General features: G+C 32.9%; 1 protein-coding gene and 1 long non-coding RNA gene across 2 annotated transcripts; one reads left to right on the forward strand and one right to left on the reverse strand.

The window, feature by feature from the left end:
* Window positions 1–595: 595 nt before the first annotated feature.
* On the forward strand, window positions 596–2,121 carry LOC131593634 (uncharacterized). Its single transcript, XM_058866195.1, has one exon. It carries the CDS (start codon window positions 596–598, stop codon window positions 2,000–2,002), a length of 1,407 nt encoding a protein of 468 aa, XP_058722178.1. The 3' UTR covers window positions 2,003–2,121.
* A 3,305-nt stretch (window positions 2,122–5,426) lies between these two features.
* LOC131622086 (uncharacterized) lies at window positions 5,427–7,064 on the reverse strand. Its single transcript, XR_009289757.1, has 3 exons — window positions 6,810–7,064; window positions 6,255–6,728; window positions 5,427–5,568 (listed from the first exon to the last, which is right to left on the reverse strand). It is a non-coding gene; the product is annotated as an uncharacterized LOC131622086 (long non-coding RNA).
* Window positions 7,065–11,328: the final 4,264 nt, after the last annotated feature.

Below are 11,328 nucleotides of genomic sequence, written 5' to 3' on the forward strand. Positions count from 1 at the left end.
GATGTTATAAACAATTTTGGCTTTTCCGATATTATTAAATCAGAATTGTTTAAAAATGAAATTAAAAGTAAGAAAAAAACTGATTTAAAAAAAAAATATTAACATAATAACTAATATGACCAGTTAAATTTTATAAATGATTAAATCAAAACTTTTTGTTAAGGACTAATTTCAATTGGATAATTCTTATGAGGGGTTGAGTCTTAATTCTTAAAAGAAATAATTTTAAAAGGGGAATTTTGTATTTATGATAGTATTTGACTGTCTTAAATTTATATCATGATTGTGGTTACCAATTTGTATAGTAAAAACCAAATAATTACCAAAATCTATTTTATATGTAAATTATGTGACTTGAATGCATAACCTAAAATGTATTTATTTTTATAATATTTAATTTATTTCAGAATCCAAAATTTAATTTATGAAAACAACATACCCAAAATAAAACCAAATTCCAATTCATAAAAAAGGTTTGTTTTAAAATTTAGAATCTTTCTATTGGTTTCACGTTTTCAATCCGTCAAACCTAAGCCTAAAATCTGTTACCATCACTGATCACGAGATTACCATTGTCGTCGGCAGTAGTAACATAATGGCGGCAGCAGCAGCATGGGAATGTGTCTTCAAATTTCTTATTTACCATGAAGACGACAAAGACAACAGCTACTTCAAGTCTCTCTCCCTTGTTTCCAGGCAGTTCCTCTCCATCACCAACCGTCTTCGATTCTCTGTCGTTATCGGCTCAAAAAAACTCCCTTTCATCCATCTGCTATTTCAAAGATTTCCCAATATCACATCCCTCACCCTCAAGCGTGGCTTCCGCCGTGATTCTAGTGCATTCCACGGTGATCGCAACGCCTTTCTCCGTCAGATCTCTCGTTTTCCTTTGAAACTCACATCTCTCGATCTCACCAGCCAACTCTTCATTCCTGCCGATGGGTTGCGAGTTTTCTCCCAAAATATAACAACTTTGACATCTCTCAATTGTTCCGCTATGGATTCTATTAAGACATCTGACATCTTACTCATTGCCGATTGTTTTCCTTCACTCGAAGAACTTGATCTAGGTAGAATTGCAGTATTTCACAATCAAAATAGCTTCATTGATGGGATCAAGACTCTTTCTTTGGCGCTATCCAAACTCCGTAAGATTAACCTCTCTACTCATCCTTACATCAACGATCAATGTCTTTTCTACTTGTTCAACAACTGTATGTTTCTCGAAGAGGCCATTATATTTGATTGTTTTAACATTACCAATGTTGGTATTGTTTCTGCTCTCCGTGAGAGACCGATGTTCAGATCTTTACACTTTACCAACAAAACAGACAATTGTTCAAATATGCTTGCCATCCTTAGGAACTGTCCTTCACTTAGCTATATCAGAATGGAATACCCTTATGCATATATGCGGGAAGAGAGTGTGGATAATTCTAATTCTTTAATGATTGTAAGCCCTCAATTAGAGTCTCTATGTTTGGCTGGTAATACATGGTTAACTGATGAAAGCATTGTAATGTTTTCTTCCATCTTTCCCAATTTGCAACTCCTTGATTTAAGTTATTGCAATAAGATATTTGGAGGTATTTGTGAAGTTTTAAAGAGATGTTGTAAAATTAGGCATTTGAACTTAGCCCATTGTTCAAAAGTGAAGCTACTTGGAATGAACTTTGAAGCTCCTAAATTGGAGGTGTTGAATTTGTCACACACAGGAGTTAATAATGCAGAACTCTATGTGATCTCAAAGAGTTGTCCAAGGCTTTTGCAGCTTTTACTTGAAAACTGTAATTATGTCTCAAATACGGGAGCGAAACATGTGGCAGAAAACTGCATCCAACTAAGAGAGATTAATTTGAAAGACTGCCATAAAGTGCATCCTAAGGTTGTTGACTCAATGATATTTTCAAGGCCATCATTGAGAAAGATAGTTGTTCCATCACGTTATCGTTTCAATGCTGGAGAGAAGGAACTCTTGAGTCATGGATGCCTTCTTTGCTAGTATTATGCAACATATCTCAACTCTTAAATTTAAAATGTTCTGTTTTTATATTTACTTGCTTGAGAAATTACTTCAAACAAATTTATGTTTATGCTCATAAATCTTTTAATCATAACTGTTCCGGTTTTTTTATGTAATGCAAGCAGTGAGTGTTATATGCAATTTCAATTTATTGTTTCTCTTAAATTTATATTTTTGGATAAAATTCTTGTGTCGCACTCAATATATTTATTTATTTAGTGTAATCATATTAACATAGTAATGATTTACAACATTGTGGCTTGAAACAAATAGGTTTGTCAATATAAGGTTACAAATCTTTTATTATTAATTATTAATGTTTTTTTTTCTATCATATTATATTAGATTCAAATAATAAAATGTCATGTTGCAAAAACTTCAAACAATTATTAGTACCACTCAGTTATGGTTAGTGGATAGTCCTAAATATAAATAATTATAGTAAAATTTCAATCTGTTTTCATACTCTCATCTTAATATGTCAAAGTTTGATTTTGTCATGACAGTTAGGAGGAAGCCGAAGGTAAAGCAGTAAGTTTGGGTAGGAATTATAGAGAGATATGAAATTTTATTTCAGCAGAGTGATGATAAACATGTAGTCACATATATTTTATTTTTGGAGGATAAATTAGAAATATAGAATATTTGATTTCCAATGATGGTTTCCATCTTCACAATCCTTGATGTTGATTAGTACTAGTAATAATTGGTTTTTTTCTCATAATTTTTTAAGATCAGTTTATGTCTTTTATACTCTCTTTGATTTCCAGTGATGGTTTCCTTTCTAAGTCTCACCACTCTCTTTGATTTTCCTCATTGTTACTACCATCATGTAATACATTTATTCTAATGTTTATAAAATTGTACAGTCAGTCAGTTTCATTATGGTCTTGAATATTTTAATGAGAGTCAGTTGCAGAGTTAGTAGAAAATGTTAAAAGAAAACTTGATAGTGTAAACAGACTAACAGATCTACATAACCGTTAGCAAGTGTTTATAAAGTTGTTTCGATTTTCCACCAAAATTTCAGATTGTAAGGCAATGAGTTGAATGTCATATTCTTAAGTTCAATGAGTTGAATGCAATGATTGGACTTTGTTTGAGATTAACAAATATGTCCAAATATTATTATTCATTGCATCTAAATAGAAGATTCTTTCTTGAGTTGTAAAACTATGGTTCAATCATACACAATTCTGCATATAGATGTTCTCTTTAATTTAAGAAAAACAGTTTGGTTCAACTGGTATAGTACCAGTTGAGTTTGGCTCAAAACATTTTGTAACACTTAAATTTAGGCAAGACCATTTAAATCAGTTCGGTGTCTAGAACTAACTCACTGGTTTGAAAGACTGATTTGGTAATGTTCTTTCATAACTTGAATCGGTTAGCTTTGGTTAACATGAAGACTCTCTTGATCGTTTTTGTGTGTTTTTCTTTATAAGAAATAAAATTATACTATAAAAAGCATAACGCTTTAGGTATGCCAAACAAACACCAATAATACTCTGCCTTATGCAAAATGTCCCCCAGGACAGCAAAACCATTTACATCCTTCACCAAAACAATACAATTAACAACTATGGCGAATTGGCGATGGGATAACGACTATTATGTTGGCTTCTACAATTACAAAGGAACTTGTCCTCTTACAGTGCTTTTCCTTGTACGTTGAGAGTTTGTCCTTTTTTTCTCTTTTATTTCTATTAACATTTCTCATTATTGTTACATTTTCTAATCATCTTCTATGCTAACTGTGGGACTATTATTGAACATGATTTTAAAAGTCAATATTTCCACCCGATGCTGGAAAGTCGAGCAACATCATCGAAAAAAGACCACCATCCAATTGATTTCTTTTATTCTCCTATCAACATCTCACTAATGGGGATATTTGTCAAATTTTGAGCAACAAGAAGTTATTCTTTTTCTTTAATTTTTCTTGGGGTTTAAGAAATAAAACAAAATAACAATGACCAGCAAAACTAATGTGCAAGGAAAAGGGAAACAGATTCATTTGTTCATCTTTCTTTCAATTAATCTCTCATGGGATGCAGATTTTGAACTCAGATGTCGATAATTTTCTTAAACATCAAATATCAAAAAAAGTCAAAGGATTATTTACGGGTGGCAAAAATTCATAATAATATAACCTCTTCACATAGAATCCAAATTCATAATAATATAACCTCTTCACATAGAATCCTTTCCAAGATGCAATTCAATTGTCATTCACAAAAACAAAAGGCTCAGACGCACATTATGATCATTACTTCTATAAGTAGCTCCATACTTTGGTTTTCAAGTTTGATCAGATCACCATTATTATGAATTTTGGCCATGTATTAATTAAAGGTTGGTTCAAGTTTTTATTAGAATATGCTTAGGTTTAAGAAAATACTGTGTCGAACTTACTACTGATCAATAAACCTCTTATCAATTTATGGCAAGAGCCTTGGCTGCGAAACCATCTTCATAACAGACTGCTAGCAGCTAGCCCCTGTGCAAGACAGATCTGCCGCTTTAGGAGTCTCTGATCTTATGCACACCAATGACAACAAATGGAACCTCAATCTGCTATCTACAATTTTTCAGCATAAGATATCAATGCAAACGTGTTCATGCAAACTCGGCATCAAAATGAAACTGATCAACCCAACTGGACAGGTGTTCGTCAAGAAAACTACTCAGTTAAGAATACCGACAACCTTTATGTCAATGATTTCACAAAAGCAGGGTTATCGACAGTGTTGGGAGACTAAAAATTTGTGGACCCTGCATATAGCGCCTAAAGTAAAAACATTCCTGTGGAGACTTTGCCGAACACACTACCTACACGTGCTCAACTCAGAACCAGGTGGGTTAACTGCCCAAATTCATGTTGTGGATGTGAGGAGGCTTAAGGAGCAGTAAGGTATGTGATGTTAACCTGTATTATTGTATTGCAGGTTTGGAGCACTACTAGAAATACAGGTATTTCCTGCGGAATTACCTGCGGATTTTCCTGCGGCTTTACGTTCCCAACTATAATTTTCGCAGGTAATTCCGCAGGTATTTTCGCAGCTAATTCCGCATAAAACAGTTCGCAGATAAATCCGCAGGTAAATCCGCATCTAATTCCGCAGGTAAATCTGCAAGAAATATATATCCGCAGAAAATTTCTTCTTTCTCAAATTAAATAATTTTTTATTTTAATAAACTTTTGAACCATTATATATATTTAAATAACTATAATATAAAATAAAATTATAATTTTCAATTTAAATTAAACTTGAATTCATAAAATATAATTGGTAAGAAGTACTTGTATAGTCATTACTAAAAATGATTCAAAAAATAAGTTATTACTAATTATTTGTCAACCAAATTAAAAAGATAATACAATCCAAATTACAACCAAGTCAAAATGAAAAAAAAATACAAATCAAAATTCATTACTAAGGTCTTCTTCATCTGTTTCAACGATGCCATCTTAATTTATGTGATCACTTTCGACGTAGAGGAATTTCTATTTCCATTGCAGCTCCTATATAAGTCACTGCCAGCTAATTGATCAAGTTAAAAGAGCCAATATTGAAGTTAGCATCTTCTATATATACAAACATTTTCCTTCTAGTAAATTTCTTAAAACATGATTGAACCTCAATATAAAGGTATACCACACATGAGAAGTAGTAAGGAGAGAATAGAATTATGAGAGGAACAAGCTACCAAAATGGCCCACATTATAGGGGCTAATGGGACACGTTTAGCTAACAAAAAGGAAATTGATAGGATTGTAGGACTAGTTTAGAGTAGAGAAAAAATGGTTTTAAGTGACACTTGTCATTCCTTTAAGAAGTTTGATTCTTCATGACACCTAACAATGAAAGTGACTACAAACATTTGGCACATGGGTATGTGTAGCTCGTGAATGCTTGCCATCTAACATATGAATTCATAATCTTCTAACTAACTAACAAACTCCGAAGCTAACAAGAATATATATAGTTATCAAGATAAACGGTTGAAATTTTTTAATTTTTGTGAACAAAATTGAAAAAACATGACTAATACTATTAGCATGTGGCCTGAACACATTTAAAATATGAAAATAAATGGCGTGGTTTAATAAATGGTGTGGGTGATCTAATAACTGATAGCAAGAAGATGGTTTAATTTTAAACGAGACATACTCATGCCTATAAATCTTAACTTTTAATGAGAAATTGATGAGTAGAATTGAACTGACCAGGATGATCAAAGTTGTAGTCTGTACTCTTTTAAATTCCTCCTCAGTCAAGTTATGATAAAAGGAATCCTGTAGTAAATTGAATGGTTCATTAATTATGCATAGTTTAGTTACAGAATAGTATGTAGATCTCTAACTAAAACAGAATAGTATGCAAGTAAATCTGATTTTCTTTTCCCCAAAAGTAACTACTAACATATGAGTTTGAAATTCTTGAATAATTTCAAATAATTTCAGTTAGAAATATGGTTGTTAAATTGGTTCTGTATAAATATGATATAAAAAATCTTCATGAATATGAGGTTAGCAGACAGCAGGGACCATGGTGTAGCAAGAGCTTGAACTATAACACAATCCCCAAACTTTGAACGAAATTCCATGTACCATTTCCTAAAATATGAAATTATGCTTGCCTTGTGTTTTGTTGAGAGACATGGGTAGTGCTCAAAGAAAATAGATAAGCATTGCTTCAACCTGGCAGGGAAGAAATATTCTATCTAAATTAGCTCAGTATACAGGGCAAGAGTCGAACAAGAGGAGAAAATTAGATACCACCTGTGCATATCTTCTGATACATCACTGAAGTACAAGTAAATGAGTTTAGATAAAAGTACAGGGTGCAAAGAAGCCGGTATGATTGGATAGTTGTCACTTAGGAGAAGAATTTTCGCAAAGCCCTCTCCAAGTATAGCATAAATGCATTCATCTTCATTGCCAGTTAAAGGATTATCCCAGTCTTCATTTTCAAAGCTTTTGATTTATGCTTCATTGCAGGTAGACCGCATTTAAAGTGGATTAACAAAACATGTCACAAATCTCATCATTGCACCCCACAAATTATTGCATACATATATTAAAAGAAGATAATTTGGCCTAACTACATTCCAACATTTAAATTTTTCATACCAAGAGTTAAATAAATAAAAAAACCATGATTTCTTGCTTCCTAGTGGAGGCTCAACCTGTAATAACCATGAAAAAACAAAATGTGAGTTAATCAATGATCTAAGTAGAGTTATATTGTCAATTTTCATACCAAGAGTTAAATAAATAAAAAAACCAATACCATGACTCATACTTGTGTAGATACCAGCTGTTGGTGATTTTAGTATCATCAATGCATTTTGGTAGTAATGTGATTTACTATAGGCCAATGCGATTATGCGTTAAGTTTGAAACGAGTTAGGGTAGTGTGGAGTGCACGCTCGTCGAGCCAAACGCGTAATTGAATATGAATAATAGAAACGGGCATAACGTTTCGTTTGAATAGTTGCACCCGTTCCCAACGGACATAACGATTCGTTTGAATAGTTGCACCCGTTCCAACAGACATAACTGTTTTCCGAAAAGGTGTGTCTGTTTGTTTCTATTATTGGTCTCCTATATAGGGAGTCCTTTGGTCTCGATTTGATATACGAAATAATATCCTTCCTCTACATTCTGATATGTTCTCCATTGTCAGAAACAGATTGATTCTTCAAGAATTATCCCCGCAAAGATTTCGTGAACCCAGACAAGTATAAGGTCGAAATACTTTGTTCGAAAAGTGAACGAACATGATTCTTGAAGATATCCAGGATTATCATACCAATTTCTAACAAACGAACAAAGTACTTTTTCTGATAATCATGGCTGGAGGAGGAAGCACCGTCAAGGAGATGACTAAAAGTTTCGGAAAATTAGACAAGTTTCAAAGACAATTTACATATGGGTGAACACACGAAAAATTTACATCATAAACCGGATTATTTATCATGGTGATTACTATTCACTTTTCTATTTGGTGAGTCCCTCTTACTCTATCTATTTAATGATAAAGACAGTATTCACTATGCATCATGCATGAATCCTAGTTTAAATTTAAATATAAAATAGATTTTAGTTCTATAGATTAAGTTAGTGTCATGTGTTGATGTGTTTGGAAGAAAAGTTGAATGTATGTGTGCTGATAATTTATAATGAATGTTTAATCCTAAATCGAAATTTAAAATGTGAATTGGAAATCATGTTTTATAATTTGTGAGTAGAATCTGATTACATGAATCATGAATGCATTGTCAATAAAACATGATAGTTTTAAGTAAAAGGAACTGGCATGTGCAAAACTTTATCCTATACATGTTATATAAGAAAATCGATATATCTTAAGAGTATAAAATGTTTGAAAATAATAGTTGAATAATTCTGCTTTAATGCATCTTATGAAATTAACTTCTCAAATGTCCTAACAGAATTAAATCCGTACATGTTGCAGAAAGTTTTCTTTCAAGTAGTAGTTAAATTATATACATGCAAATGCTTGTTTTGTTCATACACAGAGACGAAAATATTTTAGATAAAGCATGAATAGCTTTATATTAGAGAACCACCATATAAATGTTATGCATATAAATAGCTTTAAATACAGATTATGCATAATGATAACGTCGTGTACCAATTCAAAATAAAACGGTTGTTTTACTTGAAACCAATATAAATTGTCATGTACCGATTCAAAATAAGGGTTCTCTTATTTTGAATTTTGAATTGTTGAAACAGTAACATGAATTTTCTTATAAGTGCCACAAAGAGGTTACTTAATTTATTATGTTGTGTAAATTTGTTATTGTATTGAGTTCAATTGGTACAATATGTGATATATACAGTATTGAATCTTTCATTTAAAGTTATGATTTTAAATTATACAATTGAATTATGATCTATATGCTATGTTAATTGTTTGTGTTCGATGAAATTTATTATAAGACATATAAAGATCATTCAAAGATGATTCATAACGAGATGTAGAATTTTGAGAACCTTATCGCGGAAGATAAGGAATTCGAGATTCATATAAATAAGAACCTCATGAGGAAGGTTCTCCGCCGATTGTTGAAATACAAGCCGAAAGTTCATCAATGATTGTTGAAAAACAAATCGAACATAGAATAAGCAGAAAGTCTAAAAGGCTAAGGATTTAGGACCAAACAAAATCGATTGTTGACATATTTCTTTTATCTAGTAGAAGAAAATAGTGAAAATTTTGTTTGTAAGATTCCTATTATTCTTCAAGTGGAAAATGATCCTAAGATTTACAATGGAGATGTAATTTCAAGGGACTCTTGGAATAATGTTATCCAAGATGAAATGAATTGAATTATATCCAAACAGGATTCCTGAATGAAAATCTCGATGAGGAATTTTACATGGAACAACCGAAAGGTTATTTGCCTCGTGGCAATGAACAAAAGGTGTGCAAGTTTGTCAAATCCTTGTAAGGATTAAAACAAGCACCGAAACAATGACATTAAAAGTTTGACTTTGTCATTGTAAGATTCTCTGATTAAGGAAGAGACACACAAATTAAAAGGGAGACTTTTAATTCTTATCAAAATAAGAATTCAAAGAATTTGTCATCATCAAAAAGGGGGAGATTGTGAAGAATATCGTATATCTAATTTTGATGAAGACATAGGTTATCAAAGAAGAAAATGATCAAACTTGTCATACATGTCAATGATGAAGTTGACCAGGAAGGTTCGACATAGAAATTCAAGTGAAAATTTGCGAGAATTGAACATAACCAAGGTACTCGTTGCAATTTATATTTTACTATTTTTAAATTGCTCATAATTTCATCTCTCACTTCATCTGAAAACCTTCTTGCATCATCATGCATGATTATCTAGAAATATTTCTTCATCTAATTCTTGTGACAAGTGTTGGTACACAAAGTTCTGTGAGAACATTGTGATTTTCTTGTCTCCATGTTAATTATATGTTGATCATTACCAATGAGATGAATGGAACTTTATAAACAAAGAGGTTTCTAGATTCGACATTCAAGATGAAAAGATCTTGAAATGATAAACACCATTTTCGATCAAATCAAAGTGAAATAGTGGGGATTAAAAACATGTATAACTAGTTCCACAATGGAATCTGAGTTTGTAGCATTAGCTGCTGCTGGTAAAGAAGCAGAATGGCTAAGGAACTTGGTATATAAGATTCCGATATGGCCTAAACCGATATCACCAATTTATATCCGTTGTGATAGTAGTGCCACACTGGCTAAAGCATATAGCCAAATATACAATGGAAAGTCTAGACATTTGGGTATTAGACATAGTATGATTAGGGAATTAATCATGAATGAGGTGATATCTATTGAGTTTGTTCGGTCGCAACAAAACTTAGCTGACCACTTGACGAAGGGGTTGTGAGTACAACATTACACTCAAAGATGTTTTTGATTTATGGCAAACTCAAAAGAGCATTCAAACAACAAGGAGGAATCAGAAAAGCAAAGCATTTGATCACTCATGAAAGCACAAGGTGATCCACTATGCATATAAGTCGACTCAACACAAGCTGGACATGAAAAATGCAGAAAATCAGCAGTTAGGTCGACCTACTGTCAACCTAGGTCGACCTAAAATGAAGGAAAATCCATGTACCTCTGCTAGGTCGACTCACAGACCATTTAGGTCGACTCAAAATGAAGAAATCTTCATATCAGTCTGCTAGGTCGACCTACATGGCAACTAGGTCGACCTAATCTGTGAAAATGTCCCCAGAATGCATCAGAAGAGGATTCTGGTCGACCTACTCCTTCAACAGGTCGACCTAACTGGGAGCAAAATTCTGCAAGCTCTGTTAGGTCGACCTAAGCACTACAAGTGGTCGACCTAACTGATCAAGAAAGTTCAAAAATCAGTTTTTCTTGGTTCTAACTGTTATGCAATCATATATATTGTGCAAGGGTAATTATTCAACTAACACCAACGACTGAAAGATACACAAACGCTTCTCATCTTCGTTCTTCATCATCTCCAACACAATTACACATAATCATTCTTGCGTTGCGGGTTAGTGATGAGTTCGATAACGTCCATGGAACGGAATTGAAGATTCCTAGTGGGTGAAGGTTTGTGGGGTTTGTTGGTGAATAAAATCTGCGGGTTTTGTCCTCCACGACGGGTGGTTCTTGGGGGTTTTTATCAAGAGGCGTTCATTGAGGATTCGGCTGAGTGTAACGATTGAGGAACGGGGAGTTCAAGGAATCAAGACACTGCAGAAGGGAATCAAAGTGAAG

This window comes from Vicia villosa, linkage group LG1, assembly GCF_029867415.1.
Source record: "Vicia villosa cultivar HV-30 ecotype Madison, WI linkage group LG1, Vvil1.0, whole genome shotgun sequence".
Taxonomy (NCBI): Eukaryota; Viridiplantae; Streptophyta; class Magnoliopsida; order Fabales; family Fabaceae; genus Vicia; species Vicia villosa.

Excerpts from the sequence above, each read along its gene's own strand:
- LOC131593634 (XM_058866195.1), top strand. The coding sequence starts at position 596 with ATGGCGGCAGCAGCAGCATGGGAATGTGTCTTCAAATTTCTTATTTAC.